The sequence below is a fragment of the Ricinus communis genome, chromosome 8 (genome assembly GCF_019578655.1).
Source record: "Ricinus communis isolate WT05 ecotype wild-type chromosome 8, ASM1957865v1, whole genome shotgun sequence".
Classification (NCBI taxonomy): domain Eukaryota; kingdom Viridiplantae; phylum Streptophyta; class Magnoliopsida; order Malpighiales; family Euphorbiaceae; genus Ricinus; species Ricinus communis.
Window position 1 is genome coordinate 3,024,082 of NC_063263.1, and position 22,819 is coordinate 3,046,900.

The 22,819-nt window shown below is 31.3% G+C and overlaps 2 protein-coding genes across 2 annotated transcripts; both read left to right on the forward strand.

Annotated features, from left to right (window-relative positions):
• Positions 1–1,923: 1,923 nt before the first annotated feature.
• On the forward strand, positions 1,924–4,234 carry LOC8279660 (heterodimeric geranylgeranyl pyrophosphate synthase small subunit, chloroplastic). The gene is made up of 2 exons (XM_002529756.4): positions 1,924–2,462; positions 3,079–4,234. Exons 1-2 carry the CDS (start codon positions 2,088–2,090, stop codon positions 3,739–3,741), a joined length of 1,038 nt encoding a protein of 345 aa, XP_002529802.1. The 5' UTR covers positions 1,924–2,087; the 3' UTR covers positions 3,742–4,234.
• Positions 4,235–16,340: 12,106 nt separating this feature from the next.
• On the forward strand, positions 16,341–20,598 carry LOC8279662 (eukaryotic translation initiation factor 3 subunit H). Its single transcript, XM_015725742.3, has 12 exons — positions 16,341–16,509; positions 16,595–16,674; positions 16,763–16,879; positions 16,972–17,075; positions 17,187–17,253; positions 17,686–17,819; positions 17,907–17,955; positions 18,095–18,166; positions 18,249–18,350; positions 18,427–18,494; positions 19,399–19,551; positions 20,205–20,598. The coding sequence occupies exons 1-12, from the start codon at positions 16,491–16,493 to the stop codon at positions 20,260–20,262; spliced, it is 1,023 nt and encodes a 340-aa protein (XP_015581228.2). The 5' UTR covers positions 16,341–16,490; the 3' UTR covers positions 20,263–20,598.
• Positions 20,599–22,819: the final 2,221 nt, after the last annotated feature.

Consider the following 22,819-nt stretch of genomic DNA (forward strand, 5'->3'; position numbering starts at 1 on the left):
ATGAGTAAGAAATCTTCTATCTTAATATGGTATTGGACACATTATTATTCCTTCCGCATTAATTGCAGAATGAGTTGGGAAGTATAGATATGGACACTATGAAGAAAGTGATGATTGGTATAATACAGTTGAGTGATTGTGTCCATCAAGAGTTTAATATAAGTGATTTCTATCATTTAAAACTCGTTGAAACAATTGCATAGCAGGAATATCAGTATCAGAACTCAGATTTCAATTCTAGATTTGTCTTTCCTAATTTCTTACTTTATGAGAGTGCAGTTCTTAACGCAGATGTCAATCCTAATAATGTTCAAACATATTTATTTTTTAAAAGTATTTTTATATATACAATAATAACATTTATTAATTACAGTCTATTAAAATAAACATCAATAAATACAATAAATTAAGTTTATGAAAATAAAATAACACAAACAAATAAATATCCTAAAAATATACTAAATATATATCAACTATACATTTATAAATATATATATTTAATATATACCTTATACTGTATATTTTAAAAAATTAAAACAAAATTGACATATATGTAAAATAAATCATATATAGAAACATATATATATATATATAAAGCCATAAAATACATATTATTTACTGTGACTTTTTAATTAAAAAAGATATAAATATAGTAAGTATATTATATATATAAGACATATATATTAAAATAAGTTGAATATATTCAATTATATTAAATACATACTTGTATTATATCCATTGCTATTGAAAAAAAATCCAGAATTAAAATATGTTAAAAAATTTAAATTTTGATTAAAAGATACTAAACATATATCTTTTACTATACATTTATATATTTATGATTGTTTCTAACTTTTTTAAAATATAATTTAAATATATGTAAAATAAATTATATTCTTAATAAAGTAAATATTATTTAAAGTCAATTTGTAACTTAATATTTATAATTCATAATATTTTTCAAAGTATATTCTATCTTTTGTTATAACATATACTATTTTGTACATATTTTCATATAAATATATTCTAATTATTATTTTTATTTATTTTTATAATTTTTTTGGTAAAATAATTATTTCTTTTATCACTATAAAAGTAATAAAATCTCACTAATATCAGTATTAAGATGCGAAGACTTTTTATTCCACGACAGCGAAAGCACTTTTATTATTTGAGATACTGAAAAATCATAGGATAATAAATAAATAAATAAATATATGTATATATATAGTATAATATTAAATTAATAAATATTTTCATAAATAATGTAATTAATATAATATTACAAGTCACGTGCATTGTATACACATGAAAAAGTTAGTTCTTTTAAATGTTAGCAATAGTATAGCAAAACAGTTAGTTTAGAATTTTAATTAAAAACATGTAAATGGATTAAACAACTTTTTATAAATTCTTTTTTCATTTGAGATGTCATCCGGTCTAAAATTTTTGCTGTTAACAATGATATGTACAAGCTGAAATGTGGTTCTTTAATTTTTATACAATATTTTAAAAATAAAATCTTAACAACATTTTTGAAAGAAATTTTTTGGTAAAAATAATAATTTTTAACTTTTTTAGGTATATGTGAAAAGATACCTTTTAGAAAAGAGTCATTATTTAGTGTTACATGGGATAATAAAAATAAAATAATTAATTCTTTTCTTTAAAAATTTGTGTAATGGGTAAAATAAAATATACAAACATTGGATGAATCTTGAGTTCTTGTTTTGCAAATTGTGGATTGGACTTGGACAAAAATATATGTTCCACAATTGAGCCTGGATCTTGGCCATGCCCACATGAACCCAATACGACTGAACCCAGAATAAAGAATGGCTGTTGGACCATCAAGTTGACGCCTAGTGTCCATCACCATCACCTTATCGTATCCAACTTTTAAGTCAATTCTAATAAAATAAAAAGTGCTTCATACATCCAATCCATCACTTACACAACCAGTGCCCCCTCTCACCACCACCACCACCGCTATCAATTAACATTTCCCACTTCTTTCAATGCTGGAATCATTCTTCACTGGTATACCCTTCCGAGAATAAACACTAACGAAAATCAACGACAGGAGAATGATTTTCTTTTCATCTGTATCATCATCACCAGCTCCTGCTCTCTACCTCCCAAGAAAAACCCCCAATGTTCATCACCTCTCAAAGCTTGGAATCCGAATTCAATGTTGTTCACCGACTGTGTCAGTTTCAAGCCAATCAAAATCGACCCAGTTCGATTTAAAGACTTACTGGACCACCCTTATAGCAGAGATCAATCAGAAGCTAGACCAAGCTATTCCAGTTCAGTTCCCAGAACAGATCTATGAGGCCATGAGGTATTCAGCTCTTGCTAAGGGTGCTAAACGGGCCCCACCTGTCATGTGTGTTGCCGCTTGTGAGCTCTTTGGTGGCAACCGCCTCGCTGCCTTCCCTACTGCTTGTGCTCTTGAAATGGTTAGCCTTTTATCCTCCTCTCCTTGTTTGTTACATACAATTACTTTGAACTTTTAATCCACAATTGGTGTGGGATCTTGACATTGGTTTAGTTAATTGTTCTTGAAATTTAATTATTTCAAAGAAAAAAAAAAGTAGACTAAAAAAGCTATGGAATTTTTTGGTTACGAATTACCACTGATGTGAAGACAGGGGTTTGAATATTTTCTTTTCTTTATTTTTATTTATTTAATTCGTGTGGAATTTTCGGCATGATAATGTTGTTGACATTATATAATTTCTTCCTCAAGAGAATCAAATAGTGTAAAAGGAATTGGGTGTCTATTCTGCTTCCAATTTCAAGGATCAACTATGTTATAAAAAAAAGTGGCTCAAAAAGATTTTACTTACATATATATCATGAAAAAGATAAATGTTTCGTTAGCATTTTAAAGTTAGTCAAGGTGCTTGCATACTAGTTTGAAAGCCTAAAGAACAAATAAAATTGCATTAACAACTCTGAGCAGTATTTTTTCCACCTTGACTATACTTGCTTTTGTTTTTATTTTCTGCATTATACTTTCATGACAATTATATAGCTGCGGTATTTGAATCAGTTGTACCCGGGCTTTAACAGGTGCATACAGCTTCGTTGATTCATGATGATCTTCCTTGTATGGATGATGACCCTTCACGCCGAGGCCAGCCCTCAAACCACACAATCTATGGTGTTGATATGGCAATCCTTGCTGGGGATGCACTTTTTCCTCTTGGCTACCGCCACATTGTCTCCCACACGCCCACAGGTCTTGTTCCGGAGCCACGCCTACTTCGTGTGATTGCTGAGATTGCTCGTGCTGTGGGATCTACAGGAATGGCTGCAGGGCAGTTCCTTGACCTTGAGGGTGGCCCCAGTTTCGTGGAGTTTGCTCAAGAGAAAAAATATGGTGAAATGAGCGAGTGCTCTGCAGTTTGTGGAGGACTACTGGCTGGTGCTGAGGATGATGAAATACAAAGATTAAGGAGGTACGGAAGAGCTGTTGGAGTATTGTATCAAGTGATTGATGATGTACTGGAAGCAAAAGCAATGAATAAAGAAAATGAGGAGAAGAGAAGGAACGGGAAGAGTTATGTTAGCCTATATGGGATTGAGAAGGCAATGGAGGTTGCAGAAGAGCTGAGAACACAGGCAAAGAAGGAATTGGATGGGTTTGCGAAGTACGGTGATAGTGTCATGCCACTATATAGCTTTGTGGATTATGCTGCAGATAGAGGTTTCACTATTGGAGAGTTGAGTTAACGATGGTTATTAGGTCCTTTTGTAATGTTGGAGAATCTTAGACTTACAGGTGACTTATGGCTTGGGATTACGGCATTGACATTTTGATGGGTTTCCAAGTTGTAGGTAAAGTCCTTTTGGCTTGAGTTCAGTGTAGCCAGTTAGTTTTCCCTTACACATTATCATTAACAAAACTCCAATATAGTGGCAAGGATTATGAGATGGCGGACCAAGGGTGCCAAAAATCCCAAATGGAAGCAAGGATGATGAGATGGGATGAATATATCCAAGGGCAATTGGTTTGAACTCTGAATATTTTGTTTAGGCCTCTTTGGCGCCTAATTTAGGATATGTTTTACTTCACTTCCCTTTGAGAGACTTCCATTCATGGAGTACTATTAGAGAACAATGCACTATTTTGGTTTTGGTCTACGTGGGTGTTTGGCATAGCTGTTGGAGAGGAACTGGTAGCCGTTTAATTCGAAATAACTATGCGGATGTGTTTGGTTTTTTTTTTCCGAGTGTTTGCTGATAATTTTTGGGACCCTACAGTTCATAGCAATTCCAAATTGAAACTTTTTATAAAGACTAAATACTTTCTTTTTTATTATTAAAAAACTCTAAACTAGAAAGCTTAAAAATCATCTCTTTCTCCATTTTAGCATCAAACTTTTTCAAAATATAAAAAATAAATGCAAGAAATAATTCTAATATATTTTAAAAGAAACTATTATTGAATCTATCTTTCAATTATTCTGCTCAATATTTATTATTATTATTTTTTAATTTTATTATTATACTGTATCATGCTGTTATAAAAATAAATTTAAAATGAAAATTTTTATCTACTAATGATATGTTATATTATATAAAAAGCTCTTTAAATGAAATGATAAATGTGATACTTTAATTAAAAAAAATTAACTAATTGATGCCTATATTGGTAATTAAATATAAAGACAACAATAATTATAGTTTGATTTTATCAAAAAAAGGTTACTAATCATTAATAACTTAGCCAAACAAACCCTATATCTAATCAATATTTCTTTATTTCTTTCTTTTTCTTTGGCAAAAGGTACAAAAAGAAAAAGCCCATAACTGACTGGGAATGTGCCATTAAACCATCATATTTCAAAATGGCTTGATTTTGCTCTTTACTTTTTTAAAAGGTACAAATGAACCCCTTACTTTTTAGAAGTGTTCAATTAAATCCAGATCAATAGCACCGTTAACTCTGCCATTGATGGTGGAACAACTTAAAAATGAGACTGATGATGTGATGACATCTAGCTCTCATTTTGCAGCACTCGTACCATCATAATAATAATAATAATGATGATGTAATAATAATAATAATAGTCATAATAATGATCATGATAATAAAGATAATAATAATAGTAATAATAATGATAATGATATTAAAGATAATGATAATAGTAATGATAATGATAATGATAATGATGATAATAAAACTATAAGTCTTATAAATTTAATGGATATGATTAGACTAATAAATTTAATCTAATTTAATTTAATTTATATTTTATTTTTGAAAGAGGGGCTAAAAGAAGAATTGATTTAAAATGGTGTTCAAATGAAAATTTTTAAGATTTATATTTTTTTAATTAAATATGTCAGTAAGGGCATAATGGTAATATCAAACATCAAAAGTAAAGATAAATAAATAACTATATATTTTTTATAATTTTGATTTGGCCCAAAAATAGTAGTTAAGAGCTTAATTGAAGGAATAATTGTAAGCTTAAGGTTTTAGCGGATATTTCCAAGGGGTTATGGTTATTCAAATAAAAATAGAGGGACTAAAGGCTGTTATATAAAGAGAGAAAAAAAAAGAAGAAGAAAAGAAGAAAGAATCTTTTTTTGTTTTACGCTCCCTAACTTTTCCTCAGTTAGGCTTGGGCAGAATAGCAGAGCAAGTACAAGTATTAGTAGCATAGCAAAAATGTGTTCTTCGTCATTAATATGTTTGCTCGCGGTAATTGTGGCCTCTCAGGAGAATCGATGACTGCATCTTTGATGCACAAAGAAGAAGGGGGGAGAGGAAGCTTGACAGTCATCAATGGCAGAAGGTGGAGGAGCTGGTTTGAGCGGCAGGGAAGCTGGCTGGTGATAGTGTAGAAGCCGGTGAGTGCAGTAGCAGCAGCAATGGTAGCAACTCCAATGGCATGGGCGATAGAAAACAACAAGGAGGACAACAACTCTTTAACGCCGTTCATGGCATTTTAGGTGGCGCCAACAGCTTTTTCTAGTGGTGATAAACTCTTCTGAGTGTGGGCTTAACTTTGGGGGTAGTAGCAGCGGTAGTGATGGCCGGAGAAGAGAGATCCGAATAAGGAAAGCTAGAAGGAGCAACTCATATTTTATTTTTTAAAAACTTTTAAGCCAATGCTTGTTGAATTTCGAATGATCATAGGACACATTCAAGCTCCTCCCATCACAAGCTTTCTGATGGCACATGTTTCGTGGCGATCGGGCTCTATAAAAAATAGATGGTTGGGAACTACCGGGATGATTTGGATTGCTCGGGGTCTAAATCGGAAAATCGAAAGCTAGAATTATCATCTGCGCGTTATCTCGAGTCCGTAGGTGCGCTCAGATTGTTGATCAGACTCCAACTGCCAGAGATAAGTCGACTGATTTCAGCACGCGTCTAGGTAATTCCTTAAGCTTAATGATTTTAAGAATTGTTAATTAAGAATATACTAGTATTAATTTGGAGAAAAATGAATTAATCTAAATATTTTTAGAAATTAAAATTTATTTCATTAAAATGGATAAATTTAGAAATGTGATAATTTTATAAAGCTATTATTAGTTGTTTTATGAATATTAATAAGGCGAAGCAAATTAATTAGAATATATAAGTTAATGGAACTTAATAACGACAACCAAAAATTTAATTTAATAAGTCTCGCTTGAGATTTTAATTAAGTGATTAGTTTATAATTAAATTTAATTGTGTTATTGGTGAATGATTGATTTAATGACCAAGACTATTATATTTTCTTAGAATAAATAAAAGCAGTAAAATTTAATTGTTAAGTGATTAGAGAAAACAAGTGAAATTTAATATCAATTAAATGATATAATTAGTTCAGTTATGATACCTAAATTGTGAGGTAGATCAATTATTATTTATATTCAAGGTTAATTATAATGGCCAGTAAATAAATATTAATATTAAAAGATAAAATTTATTTTTGACTTCTCGGATGGAACTCTTTTATGAATTGTGCTGCGTAAATTTTTTCTGCAAGTTTTGGATCTATTTTTAACGGAGGAATTAGTTCATTTTATAGAGAAGATGTTGTCGAATTTTCGGTAGAATTAATTAATTGAAATAGATAGATAATTAATAAAATATGCTAAAATAAGATTAATTTAGAATTAGATGCTAAATATAGAATATTAGATGTTGGTTGAGAATTATTAGAAACAAGATTTAACATTTATTCTAAAGTATGTTTATGCATGAATTTTAGGGTTATATACGTTCGGATAGTAATTCGGAGAAAATTAGCAAAATTTAAGTAAAGATATAGTTGGTCGAAATGATTTGTTGAAATGTTTCTACAAAAATTTAGTTATTTTAAATGTAATTTAGAACTTGATATTTTCTATAGATGATTTGTTGAAATGTTTCTACAAAAATTTAGTTATATTAAATGTAATTTAGAACTTGATATTTTCTATAGATGATTTGTTGAAATGTTTCTACAAAAATTAGTTATTTTAAATGTAATTTAGAACTTGATATTTTCTATAGAACCTGGAAAGAGAGAATGGTATGTTTGGTATTTTTTCTATATTTGTGATTATGATTTTATATAGTTGAATAAATGAGTATACATTCATTTATGTGACCTATGAGAGCAGACCTTGGACATTAGGTATTATCAGATTATACTATCTTTGGGACAATGCTTAATATACAATAGCCTTTTGGGAGCTTATTATATGCGCGCGCATGATTAGAATTTGTACTTTGGGCTGTCAGGTGAGACATATTTCCTTCCAAAGTTGCCAATAATTAATAGGGTACATCTATGAGTGTATATTATTTTCGACTGAATTATTTATTTTATTTATTACTGTTTTTTCTTGGTATGATAACATGATTTAAATTAGTAACAAAAATTCTTCTGGATGAATTCAAGATTATACAGTTAATTGATTTCAAATCAGAAAAGGATTTGCAATTTTAGATACATATGGAAGTGCTTCTTTATTTAATTAGTTTTATAAAATTTTATTTGTTAAGCTAGAATATTTATTTTATCAAATATTTATGTTCAAAATGATAGTAATATTTTTTTTTGGCAGAAAAGTATTCAAAAATGGTATAGTAATATACGTGTTTATTTCAATTATTGTCTGTTTCCATTTATTATTTGTTTATCTTCTCACTGAGTTTTACTCACCCATATTTTTTTCCACCAGTATTATGCAGGATGTTAAGAATCGATTCAGGATTGAAGCAGTAGCAGTTAGAGCTTCAAGTTGCTAAACTTCACAGTTCGAAGAATAGAAGATTGGAAATTAGATAGTTAGGCCTAGATCAGGCAGGGCCGTTACGTATTTGTTTTTTAAAGGAATTGAAAACTAAATTAAATCAATTAAAATAAATAACCAATTTTAAAAAAATAAAAATAAATTAAACTCAAATAACAAAATTAATAAAAATATTTTCACAAAGAAAAATATAATACGAAAATAATCATCAACCACCACGCATAACCAGAATTTTGTACTCTCTAACTACTGCCACCATAATCTACAGATTTTGCACTTTTACCACTGTTATTAAAACATCCTTTTCCATTAACACCATCCTCGAGATCATGGAAAAACACATAATAATCTCGCACCAAATGCCAAAAATTACAAAATAATCCTCAAATAAATAATCAAATCAAATCTAAAAAGAACAAAACAAAAACGTGAAACAAAGACTCCAACTTGTCGTTTGCCATTATCTGTTGTTATTGATTGCTACCATCTCTACAACGAGAACAAATCAGATCGCTTATCGTCATTGATGATTGCCAATAAGTCCACCTTTACTAGCCACCCTCACAAACAGCTCTACCTTTGCTACCCACCATTGCCCACAGCCTCAATCTTATTCGCTACCTCTATTGTATACTCTGCCTACAGCCGTTGATGCTTGAGTTATTATTCTCGTGAGAACATGATGAGGTAGGCAACATCAGTAGTAAGGACAAGGTCGTTCGATAGTGATAGTAACATCTTTTTATGTTATTAATTTCTTATGTTTTTATTTCTTTTATTTAGTAATTGCCTGTAATTTTTTTAATTTTAAAAAAATAGTAAAAAAGATAGGTTCATCATATTATTGGTCCATAATCCTTAACAAATATACTAACATAGTTATTAATTGGGTTTTATTTGTACCTCTTAAAAGGTGAAGGGTGGAATTGAGCTATTTTGAAATATAAGAGTTTAATTGCACATCTCCAATTAGTTTAGGGGCTCTTTTATACCTTTCCTTTTTCTTTCTTTCTTTTTTCACTTTCCTGCTTCCTAAAAATTGAACTTTCTAAATAGTTTTGATATTAACAACTATAATAAAGTGATATATTTGATAAAAATTTCTAATTTTCTTTCGTGAATTTTGATAAATTTATTCATTCTTATTAATTTTATAATTTTGATAATTATTGCCATCTCAGTAACTATTATCACCATTCGATAAGTACCACCACTTTTAAAAACTATTATCATTAGTCTAACAACTATTCCTATTTAGGAAATCATCATCGTCATCATTTTGTAACCATTGCCACCGTGAAAATTATCACCACCACCTGGCCATCACCATACCTTTACAACCAACACCGCCATATAGGTAACCATCACCACCACCTGACAAATACTAGCATCCTGCAACCACCATTAACCTCAATAACCACCACAAACCACTCAATAACTATTATTAAACTTGGCCACCATTTTTAAGGCTCTAACAACTATCCTCACTCAAATGCTCATTGTTGCCACCACCCTATAGTTATCGCTACCCCAACAACTATAAGTGATACTTGATATATCCCTATGACCATTACTTTGGTAACCATTTTTACCATATTGACAACCACCACCCAACAAATCGTTGTTTCCTTAGAACCATGTTACATCTGTGATGGAGAGAAAGCATGAGGATTAATCAACAAATTAAAGGGGCTGAAGAGACAATTGTGCAAAGCTAGGATGATAAAGATTAGTTAGTCACGTGGAGTGTCTACTCAACATTACTCTTATAACCATTTTGTAATAAATTTGAGTGAGAGAATATTAGTTATAAGTCAGCTACTAGAGCGATTACAATTAGCTAGTGAGGAAGTTATATATATGCAATTTGCAATAGAAAGCTCATTTAATAAAATAACAACATTTCTTGCTTCTTTCGATTCTATCTTTCTCTCTACTCTCTTTCTCTCTCTCATATGTTCATTCTTTATCTAATCTCTCATTTTCTTCTGCGGTTATCATGGTTAAGGTTGTTAACAACCATAATAACTTGGTATCAATTGGTGATCTTGAGGATGAAACAGTTGCTTTTATTGTTACGTGAGCTCAAAAGAATAAGGCAAATGGAAGTTGAACCCTCCAAAAACTCACTTTCCTTATAACAACATTTAGAGTTGTTGGTTTATAAGTTTCTCTCTTTATCTCAAGATGTTAAAGATTCTAATATTGTTAACTCAAAAAGATTGGAAGCTATCGAGTCTAATAATCTGGCATTAAATTTGAAAATGGATTAGAAATTTGATCAATTGATGGAATTACTTCTTGTTGGTAATCGAGGTAAATCTCATGTAGTTGAGGTATCCTCTATTCCCCTTGCTCCTTCCATTGCTAAAGGTATTCCGCCTAGTCCTAGGGTTCAGGAAGTGGGTGAAACTAGTGATGTGAAGTCTCATTGTATGGGTCTTTGGAATATAAAGTTGGATATTACTCAATTTGATGGTTCTAATGTGCGAAATTGGATTAGAAAATTCTCTTAGTCTTTTCATTTTTATGGGGTGCCTAAAAATCAACAAATTGATTTTGCTACTTTGTATTTTAATGAAGAAGCTGATAATTAGTACCAAGCTTGGATTATGCCAGTTGTTAATCCTTTTTGGGAAGACTTTAGTAGTGCTTTATGTCAAAGATTTATGGAATTAGGAGCTGGTAAAGTCATTGAATCCTTTCATAGGACTCATCAAGAGGGTACAATTAAGGTTTACAATGCTAAGTTTGAGTCACTACGGTCCTTAGTTCTTAAGTACAACCCTAGGTTTGCATTTCTTGGAGGTCTTAGGGATGATTTAAGGCCTACTGTCAAAATTTCTAATCCCCAAACTTTGCATGATGCTTATACACAAGCACGATTACTAGAGGAATCTTATAATGCCTTATTATCTAAACCTAAACCATTCTTTAAGCCTTTTTTTAGAACCAACACTTTTAGAGCTCATAATCCTTCTATTACTAACCCCATACAGTTGCCCCTATTCCTTCCAAATTAACCACTAAGCCTTTCCCTCCCGTGTCTTTACCATTAAATTCTTCAAAAGAACCACCTAAAACTCCTTTGGGATACAACCCTGAATTTCAAAAAATCCTTAGTGCTTGTTATAAATGTGGTGATAGGTATTTTCCTACACACCAATGCAAAGTGTAAAAGTCACATACTTTACAAGTGGAAGAGGAGTTTAGTGCTTCTAAAGATAAGAATGATCTGCAAAATGATTTTGAGATTGCTGAAACAAGAGAGTAATCATATTTCTTTGCATGCTTTAGAGGGCAAAGTCACTCCTACAATATTGAAAATCAAAGAGACAGCTGGGAAACAGTCTCTTTTGATACTTATAGACAGTGGCAATACTCATTCATACTTAGCTACCCTTATAGCATCAGAAATGAAGTGCAAAACTATTACAGCCAGCCCAATTATAGTTGCATCAACTTCAGGCCATAAGTTAGTGAGTGATTAGAAGATCAAAGCTTTCACTTGGTTAATGTAGGGACATTCTTTCACATCTGATTTTAAATTGCTGGAAATGGGGGGGGGGGGGGTGGGTTATCACATGATGTTGGGGGTTAACTAGATCTATGAACATTGCCCTATTACCTTTGATTATCCAAATTCTAAGCTTTACTTCAAGAAAGGAAATCAAAGAATTAAGTTGACTGCAATTAAGGAGAAAGAGTCCTTAAAGATGATGACTAGGAAGCAATTCAATCATTTTTTCAAAAAGAAGTGGATAGGTATCGTTCCTCATTTTTTTTCTCTATTACTCCTGTTTCTCAATCATTACCTTTGAAATCCTTGGAATCCTCTCCTTTAATTCACCTAGAATTAGACCATCTTGTAGAAAAAATTTCTCACCTTTTCCAAGAACTTCACTCCTTACCTCCTCCAAGATCTTATGACCATGCCATACATTTGAAACCTGATGCTAAACCATTTAGTATCAAACCTTATAGATATCCCTCTTTTCAAAAGACTGAAATTGAGAAACAAGTTTTTGAGATGCTTAAGTCTAACATCATCCAATCTAACCAAAGCCCATTTGCTTCCCTAGTTTTTCTTGTAAAGAAAAAAGATGATACATGAAGTTTGTGCTTTGATTATAGGCATCTTAATGACTTAGAAATAAAAAAATAAGTTTCCTATTCATATAATTGATGATCTATTAGATGGATTGAATGGAGCCTCTGTCTTTTCTAAACTTGATTTGAGGGTAGGGTATCATCAAATTAGATTAAGGCTTATGGATGAGCATAAGACAACATTTCAAACTTATCAAGGGAATTATGAGTTCAACATCATGCCTTTTGGGTTGACCAACACTCCTACTACATTTTAATCCTTAATGAACTAGATATTTGCTCCTTATTTGAGACAACTTGTATTAGTGTTTTCTGATTATATACTTATCTACAATAGTACAATTGAGTCTCATTTAGAGCACTTGGAGAAAGTTTTTGTTATCTTAATAGACACTCAGCTATTTCTTAAGAAGTTTAAATGTCAATTTGCAGTCAATAAGATTGATTATCTAGGCCATATTATTTCTACTGAAAGGGCATCCACCAACCCAAGTAAAGCCCAACCAATGATCGATTGGTCCATTCCCAAATCACTTAAAGCTTTGAGGGATTTTCTTAGAGTTAACGAGCTACTATTGAAAATTTGTAAAGGGTTATAGTGTGATTAGTAGACCTCTTACTAACTTGCTAAAGAAAGATGCCTTTTCTTAAAATTTTAAAGCTGAAAAGGCCTTTGAACAGTTGAAAATGGCTATGTTAACAACCCCAATACTTGCATTTTCTGACTTCTCTCAACCATTTACCTTATAGACAAATGGTAGCAGCTAGGGCATAGGAGTTGTCCTTATGTAGAATAAGAGGGCCATTGCTTTCTTTAGCAAGTCTCTTGGTCCTAGACACTTGGGCTTACCTATATATAAGAAAGAATTATTAGTTGTCATAGCAGCAATAACTAGATGAAGGCATTTTCTAGAGAGCACACACTTCATTATAAAAACTGATCATGAAAGTCTGAAGTTTCTATTACAGCAAAGATTAAACACTATAATCCAATAAAGAGGCATGGCTAAATTACTAGGTTTGAATTACTCAATCTAGTATAAGAAAGATTTAGAAAATGTTGTTGCTGATGCCTTCTTTTAGAAAATGTTATTGCTAATGCCTTCGCTAGACAACACTGCAATTATTTTTTCCCTATCTCAATAGCAACATCATTATGGATGCAAGAGATTTATGACGGCTATGATGGTGATTCTCATGCTCAGGAGCTTTTGACTCAATTAGCTGTGTCATCTGATTCTTCTACCACTTATAAATTAGATATTGGTTTATTAAAGTATAAGAACATGTGGTACATTGGTTCTGGATTGGAGCTCAGATTGAAATTGATCTCAGCTTTACATGATTCTCCTATAGGGGGTCATTCAGGAATTCAAGTAACTTACCAAAAGCTGAAGCAATTATTCTACAAGCCAGGGATGAATAAAGATGTTATGTAATGGATTTCACAATGTGACACTTATCAGAGATATAAGCATGAAAATGTGCCTTACCCAAGTCTTTTGCAGCCTCTTGTTGTTCCATAACATCGTTGGACTTACATTCCTATAGATCTTATTAAAAAATTACCTAACTCCGAGAACAAAGATACTATTCTAATGGTGGTGGATAGGTATACTAAGTGGGCTCATTTCATTCTCTTAGCACATCCCTTTCCAGCTAGTAAAGTTGCAAAGCTTTTTCTAGAAAATGTGTTTAAATTACAGGTCTTGCCATTATAGTTTCTGATAGGGATAAATTCTTCACAAGCTTATTATGGTAGGAACTTTTCAAGTCTATAGGCATCAAGCTCCATCTCAGTTCTGCTTACCATCCTCAATATAATGGTCAAACAAAAGAGTGAACCGATGCCTTGAGACATTCCTTACATGTTTCTGTCATTATCAACCATCTTCTTGGTGTAAATGGATTAGTTTGGCAGAATGGTGGTACAATTCCAGTTATAGTACCACCTTGAAAATGTCTCCATTTCAAGCTTTATATATGCTACTCCTATTTTTCCTAAGTTTGTGAACTCTTCTTCAGTTGTTGCAGTCAATGACTTAGTGACTAGCAGATAATTGGTTACTGAGTTGCTCCAGGAAAATTTAGCTGTTACAGTTAACAAGATGAAGCAACAGGCTGATAATCATAGGTCTGAACGTTCTTTTGCCCCTAGTGATATCGTCTACTTATGGTTACAGTCTTATAGATAAGTCTCCATAGCTCATAGAAAGAATTTGAAGTGGGGAGCTAAATTCTATGGTCCTTTTTCTGTAATGGAGAAAATTAGAAGTGTTGTTTATCATTTGCAGTTGCCTGCTCATTCTCTTACTCAAATATGTTTCATGTGTCACCATTAAAGAGGAAATTAGGTGACAATCCAATCATCTTTTCCCATATGCTAGCCACTCTTGATGCATATGTACTGACAATACATCCTATTGTTGTTTTAGATTCTTGCATTATTACCAGAGGTGTTAAACAAGTGTGTCAAGTCTTAATTCAATAGGATCAATTGCCCCTAGAGGAAGCTACTTGGGAGGACACCAATTTTATTCAACAACAGTTTCCTTTTTTATTTTTGAGGACAAGAATGTACTCCAATAATAAGATATTGTTACGTCTGTGATCAAATTAAAAGGGCTAAAGAGGCAGTTGTGCAAAGCTAGGATGGCAAAGATTAGTTAGTCACATGGAGTGTTAGCTCAGCATTAATTTTGCAACCGTTTTGTAACAAATTGAAATGGAGAATGTTAGTTACAAGTCAGCTGCTAAAGCGGTTACAATTAGCTAGTAAGAAAGTTATATATATGTAATTTGTAACAGAAAGGTCAATCAATAAAATAACAACATTTCTTCCTTCTTTCGATTCTATCTTTCTCTCTACACTTTTTTTTTTCTCTCTCTCTCATATGTTCATTCTACATCTACTTTCTCCTTCTTTTTACGGTTATCATGGTTAAGGTTGCTAACAACCATAAGAAACTATTGCCACTAATAGATAATTACTATCACCCTTGGTAGCTAACACTACTTGACAACTATCTAACTTGGAAACCCTATTAACCTCGACAACTACCACCACACCATTCCATATAAGAACCTTTTTCTAGGATTTTTATTTGTCTATAAATGTTTTCTGGTATATTATAATTATAGTACTTAGAAGGTCAACTTAGTAAATGTTCTTATTATTTTGCCATTTAGAACTTGATTCTATAATGATATGATGATAATGAAGACATTATAAGCTTGATTAATTCTAATTACTTTCTTTATTTTCAATTTCAATTTTTATTGTTCTTTAATTTAAAAGTTGCATGAAAGCATCCTCAACAAGTTCTTAATTATGCTTATTCTCTATTATAGCAAATATATACAAAAATTTGATTTCTAAAAGATTTCATAATTCATCCTCATTCTTTAAAATAATTTAAAAGTCACATTCTCTCTTTTTAAATTTAAAAAGGGATAAAATGACTTTTAAGTATATTATATTATTTCTCTTTTATTTTTTTCCATATTTTCCTTTAAGAGTCATATTATCTCTCTTTACTCATTTCTCCCTCTTTGTACTTTATTAATAAAAATTTAATGAAGAAGTAAAATAGAGAGTATTGTTAAAATACTTATACATTTCAAAATAAATTAAAATAGAGAGTTAATTATATAAAATTTAATAGAAATACATATAAAAAATATTATTGGGGATACTCCAAATAGGATAAAAAATAATTGAAAATAAAAGGAGAGATTAAAAGGAGAGAGTATAAAAAATATAATTCTATTACGGTCATTGCACTCTTAGAATTTTTAGACAGGTGCTACGTTGTTTTTATTTGAGAAGAGATACTTGAGAAGAGAGTACAATGATGCATTGGAGAGCTTAGAGGCCTTTAATTGGACAAAAGAAAACATGAGGTTCCTAGATGACTCTTCACATAAATACTAAGGGCCAAACTGAGTTTTTCCCATAATATGGGAAACAAGGCAATTACCTTTCCAGACCATCGTTTTAATGTGAAGGAAAAACCCTAAGAACAATTCTTTCTCTATCACACCATAAATCGCTCCCCTTTTGTTTGTGTTTTAGGTTTGCCGAAACCAAACAAGGAGAGACGCAATCAAAGGTTTCCACTGTCATGGCTAACAACAGCAACAGTATGTATACATTCGATTTTGTAATCCATAAATTATCATTATTCATGGCTGCCCATGAGATTCAATTTTTTTTTTGTTTTTGCAGCTGTGACTAGGTCGTTCCTACAGGTAGCATCAACGGAGGAGGTTGCTCCACCTCTTCGAGTTGTTCAGATCGAGGGACTGGTACTTTCTCCCTGTCTGTCACTTTCACATTACAAGTTGAATTAAAACCCTAAAAGAATTTGTAATTACTGTATAATCAATGAAACAGGTTATATTGAAGATAATTAAACATTGCAAAGAGTTCTCTCCGGCTTTGGTTACCGGTCAGCTTCTTGGTCTGGATGTTGGCAGTGTTCTTGAAGTTACCAATTGTTTCCCTTTCCCGGTATGATTAAGAGTTTTGCCTGTTGTTTGTTTTGGCTTTTTTAATAATTTCATATCTTTGTTGTGACTTGTCTCATTTCATGTTGTGTAAAGATTCGCGAGGAGGATGAAGAGATTGAAGCTGATGGTGCTAATTACCAACTTGAAATGATGAGATGCTTGAGGGAGGTTAATGTTGACAATAACACTGTTGGATGGTATGTTTGATTTCTTGAATCCTTTTGTAGATTGCACATGAAATAAAACACTTGTTTCTCGTTTTTGTTTGGCTGCTATATTTTATTCTTTGTTTTTCCTCTCAATTTCAGGTATCAATCAACATTGTTAGGGTCTTTCCAAACGGTGGAATTGATTGAGACATTTATGAATTACCAGGTATTAATGACCTTTTCCTATGCAATGTGGGATGCAGTTTTTTAGTGGTTTCTGCATCTTTATTGCAATTTTTCTCTTTGATTAATACTTTCATTGGAGATCCATTCATTGAAGTTGCTTTTATCCTCCAATTAAATGTCAATTTTATTCATGTCACCCAAAATAGACTTAGTAGTTTCATTGGGAATATTGATTCAGCATGGCCACAGATTTAAGTAATTTTTTAATTAATTTTTGACAAAAGTAACATTTTGGTGAGGACTGACTTGCACATTTAGTTTGGACAATGGTTTTAATGGTTCCAGAGTATATTGTGGATGTAATTTATACATATTAGATTCTATTTAGTATCTTAGCTTCCATATTTGATTTGTTAACGGTGGGTGCATCTTCATTTTCTATTATTCAAAGGTTACATGTTGGTAATTGCAGGAAAATATCAGTCGCTGTGTCTGTATAATTTATGATCCTTCAAGATCCGAGCAGGGTGTCTTAGCTCTCAAGGCCTTGAAACTTTCTGATGCTTTCATGGAGCTGTACCGCAATAATAATTTTACTGGGGAGAAGTAAAGACATTTGCTGTTGCTAACATGGTTATTGTTATAGGGAACTATATAATGTATTCTAATTTTGGTACGTCTTTTGCTTCATAGATTGAGAGAGCGAAACTTGTCATGGGTTGATATCTTTGAGGAAATTCCTGTAAGCTTCTAAACTCATCCTTGCTTCTTCTCAGGCAAGAATAACTTGGTGAATGTTAACTGCATTGCATTTTAATCCTCTGACAGAAAAAGGTTGCATGATTTCATATCGTAATAATATTCTACTTTTGTACTCACAGATCAAAGTTTCTAATTCTGCACTTATCAGTGCCTTTATGTCCGAGTTAGAGACTGATTCACCTGTTACTCAGGTAAAACATATTGACTGTTTCTTAGAGACTGTAAATGTAGGTTCTCTCCGTTTTAATCTTCTTCTTTGGTTTCTGGTATTAGTGTGATTATGACCGCCTGCAATTATCAACCAACCCATTTTTGGAGAGGAATGTCGAATTTTTGGTCGAATGCATGGATGAATTGTCAATTGAACAGCAGAAGGTTTGTCTTTTTTCTTTTTTAAAATTTCAGCTTGGAATGGTCTGTAACATGACATGCAAATTACCTTCGTTTGCAGTTCCAATTTTACTATCGGAACCTTTCACGGCAGCAAGCTCAGCAGCAAACATGGCTTCAGAAGAGAAGGTAAAGTGTATTTAGGCAAGAACTTTTGGTCATTAGGGATGCTTTTCTATCGAAATACTCAATTGGTACTCTTAATTGGGTGTGAAACAGGAAGAATTAGAGGGAAGGGAAGATAATCGAAACGTTTCAAGCTTTGAAATTGGACATTGTGCGAGTCTACCTGACTTTTTTTAGCAGTAAATGAGTAATATATGGAGAAAATGATATTTTTGAATATCAAATATAGGATGCTTAAAAGAAATCAAATGAAAGGCATAGTAGCTATATTTAGAAGTTCTCATATAAAGATACAGAAACATACTTATTATTTGTATTTAAATGGCGCAATTGATCCTTTTGTGTTTTTGCATCTTTTCTACTATGCTTAAGACAGATTTTTTTGGGCCTTAATTCATGGTAGTGTGGAATAATCTGTTCTTATGTTGACATTGACATTATACTTATATTTTTAATTACACTTATGAAGAATGATGTTAATTATGGCCGTCTATATAGTGTGTGCTAGCCTCAGTCTACTGTATTGTTTTTCATGACTATGTTTAGTTTCTTCATTTCTTGCTACCTTGTCACTTCTTTCTTCTTTATTTCTTATGTAGCTCTATATCATAAGCTAGACTTGTCATTTCTTTTCAAGATCCTATCAAATTCTAGATACATGGATCTAAGAAAACACAATAATAGACATTGAGACATGCATAAGCAATTAGGCATCGTGGAGAACTGTTAAAATGCTTGGTGTTAATTAAATTGCTTGAATTGGTTTAATTATTTATGAAAATTTTGAATCATGGTTTTCTGGCTATTGTTTAATTAGGATCCTCTTCCCAGAGTTTCCGCTGGTAGGGTATTCAACTTATATCATCATGTCTTTAATAGTTTGTGTATTTACATTCACTGTGTGTAGGTCAGAGAACATGGCACGTAAAGCTGCAGGGGAGGAGCCTTTGCCAGAGGAAGATCCTTCAAACCCGATCTTTAAGCCAATACCTGAGCCATCGCGCCTAGATAGCTTTCTCATCACCAATCAAATTTCCAACTTTTGCAACCAAATCAATGGGTATGTTATAATCCGAAAGGATGCAGAAACTGTTATCTTTTTGCGCCAAATAATTTTTTTTGTCAAACAGTGGGTTGTTGCTGCTCTTGATGTTTATTGTTCTAGGAGTTTTTAGATGCTATATTTATTAGGATTCATCTTAAATTGAACTTGCCCTATCTATCAATCTCTTACTATGTCTTGTTTAGGCTTGTCTTGAGCATATTTTAGTTCGATTAATCAATTTAGTTTGTGATGACAGAGGAATTGCAATTTGTTCACATGCCTATGCTTGCGTATAGCTGGTACTCCATCCCTATTGTTAATGCCCTTCTCTCTTTTAAATTGGGTTAGACAAAACAAGACGTCACGACATTGTGAAGTCAGAAACATGAAGTAAACGTGACAGATATTGTATCTATTTCTTTAATCATTCTGGCTTAAAAAATAACTGATTGATAGTGCCATGTGGTGCATAGAGTGTTAACTTTATAAAATCCGTGAGTCATACAAGTTCTGTACAAAAGAATGAAAATGAATATCCCAATAATGGTGAGAAGTCTAATTGTGGTTGTGGATGATGTACGAGGAACCAAACTTTATGTTATCTTTGTTGGCCTTGGGCTTTTAGGATTTGATAGGTCTCATTTTGTGTCTGCACTATAACTCTGCAGGGTTGCTGGGCAAAGCTTCAGCCGGTTGTACCTGATGAAGGCTTTACAAGACAATTGATGTTAATTCAGGCTAAAAGTGTATTATTTGGAGGGTCTTCCCTGTTTGAAAATGAAAAATTTTGGAGAGAAAGGAAGCTATACACGACGGATCATTATCAACCGTTTTGAAAGTGGCTGTAGAATGGTAGTTTAGTTTTGCTCTTCTTTTTTTCCTTTTTATATACGATTAATTTGGGGTATTATTGTTCAATTGACTATTACGCTTGACTCCTTTAAAAAGCAAATCTGGATGTGCTTGGAAGTCTTTTCTCTATGTGCGGATGTGGCAGAGTCGGGATTTTCCGGTTATACCTGTCGGAGTTTTACCATAATTTAGCACAAAATTGACTCTTGAGTACTTTCGTAAAACATTGAACTCCGTATTGTTTTACTATTAACAATTTGAGTTCTTAATCCATATTGTTTAACTATTAACAATTTTAGTTCTCTTTCTTAAACAACTGTCAATAATAATGTAAGTAGCTGAGTTTTCCATTTAGTTTTATTTTAATTATTAAGAAATTTTGATTTATTTAATTTTAATAATCTAAGTTTAATTTTAATTATAATTTATATTATATTTTTATCTTTTATTTATGTAGTAATTAAATTAAAATATAATTAAAATTAAGTGATTGAAATGAAATAAATTAAAATTTTATGATAAATAAAGTTAAATGTGAAATTTAGTTACTATTTGTATTGCAATTTTTTTTTAAATTTTTAGTTTGATTTAATTTTATTGTGTTATTATTAGTTCAAATAAGTTAATATATTTTTTAAATAAATTTTTAATTTAAAATAATAAATATGCATTATATAATAAATGAATATGTGACTATATTCATTGAATATTTAATTAGTAGTAAAAACTTAAATAATTAAGAGTAGAAAATTAAGTTGAATATTTAAGTTATGATATCTCTGTTTTCTATTTATGTGTCAAGTCAACATATGAGTTAGCCCATTATTATTTTAAGCTAAAATTTCTTTTAAAATGTTGTAAAATAAAAAATAAGAATAAAGAGTGTTGTAAAATAAAAATTAAAAATAAGGAGTATAAAAAAGAAAAGAAAGAGTAATATTTTTGTATATATATATGTGTATATGTGTATATTATTTCATTGCTTGTAACACCTATTTATAAATGTAAAAATTTACAGAGATAAAATTCTATTTACATAAGAAAATTTATCTATTAATATAATGATAGGCATCCATTATAACCCAACCACTTTAATATTTTATAATACTTCATCTTGGATGTCTATTATAATAAATATGCCCCGTTTAGAACCTTATTAAGAAAAATTTTGTGAGAAAAGATTTTAGTAAAGGAAAAAGAGTACATTATTCACGTAGAAGCTTGCGCCATAATATTGCCTCATTTAAAAATCTTGCTAGAAAAATCCGATAGGAAAAAAGCTAAGCTAAGGAAAAAAGAGTACAATTTATCAAAATCTTCCCCTCATGAAAATATGACGTTTTATAAAAATCTCTTAGAGTCTACGCATGCCAATTCTGTTCGCCAACTTTTTAAGTGTTGTTATAAGGAGTGCTTTTGTAAATAAATCTATCAAATTATCAATAGATTAAATTTGATGAACATCTAAAACTCTTTACTTTTGAAACTCATTTGTAAAGGAAAACATTGGTGAAATGTGTTTGGTTATATCTCTTTTAATATATTCTCATTTGAATTGTGCAATATAAGCAGCATTATCATGTAGTACTGTTGGGTTTCTTTTCTCAAATGGGAGATCACATATTTCTTTGATATGTTGGATCATAGACCTCAACCAAATGCATTCTCTAACATCCCCGTGCATTGCCAATATATCAGCATAATTAGATGATGTGATAGTTAGAGTTTTTTTAGTAGAACACCAAGATATAGCAGTGCCACCATATGTAAATAAGTAACCCGTTTGTGATCGAGCTTTATATGGATCGAATAAATATCCAGCATCTGCATATCCAATTAATTCTGACTTCGAGTCTTGTGAATAAAATAAGCCCATATCTGATGCACCATGTAAATAATAGAAAACTTGTTTCACACTATTTCAATATCTTCGAGCTGGTGAAGAACTATATATTGCTAGCAAATTCATAAAAATATTATATTAGGTCTTGTACAATTAGCAAGATACATTAATACTCTAATAGCACTAAGATATAGTACTTTTGGACTAAGTATTTCTTCACCATCTTCCCGAGAACGAAAAAAGTCTATTTTTTCACATTCAGGTGTCTAACAATCATGAGAGAACTTATTGAATGAGATTTATCTATATTAGAACGTTTTAATATCTTTTTAATATAAGTTGATTGATGAATAAAATACTCTAAATAAATGTTCGATCTGTAGGCCGAGACAAAATTTTGTTAGTTCCAAATTTTTTTAATTCATATTCATTTTCTAAATAAGTTATTATTTCTATCAACTCTTTAGGAGTTTCAATAATATCTAAATCATCAATACAAATTGCAATTATAACAAAACTAAAATTTATTTTCTTAATGAAAATAAATGAAAAAATTGAATTGTTAGTATATCCTTCATTCAAAAGAAA

Bases quoted from the DNA above. Each gene is read 5' to 3' on its own strand.
- LOC8279660 (XM_002529756.4), top strand. From the start codon at position 2,088: ATGATTTTCTTTTCATCTGTATCATCATCACCAGCTCCTGCTCTCTAC. The intron at 2,463-3,078 runs GTTAGCCTTTTA...GGGCTTTAACAG, and splicing joins CTGCTTGTGCTCTTGAAATG to GTGCATACAGCTTCGTTGAT.
- LOC8279662 (XM_015725742.3), top strand. The intron at 17,076-17,186 runs GTATGTTTGATT...TCTCAATTTCAG, and splicing joins GACAATAACACTGTTGGATG to GTATCAATCAACATTGTTAG. The intron at 18,167-18,248 runs GTAAAACATATT...TTCTGGTATTAG, and splicing joins CTGATTCACCTGTTACTCAG to TGTGATTATGACCGCCTGCA.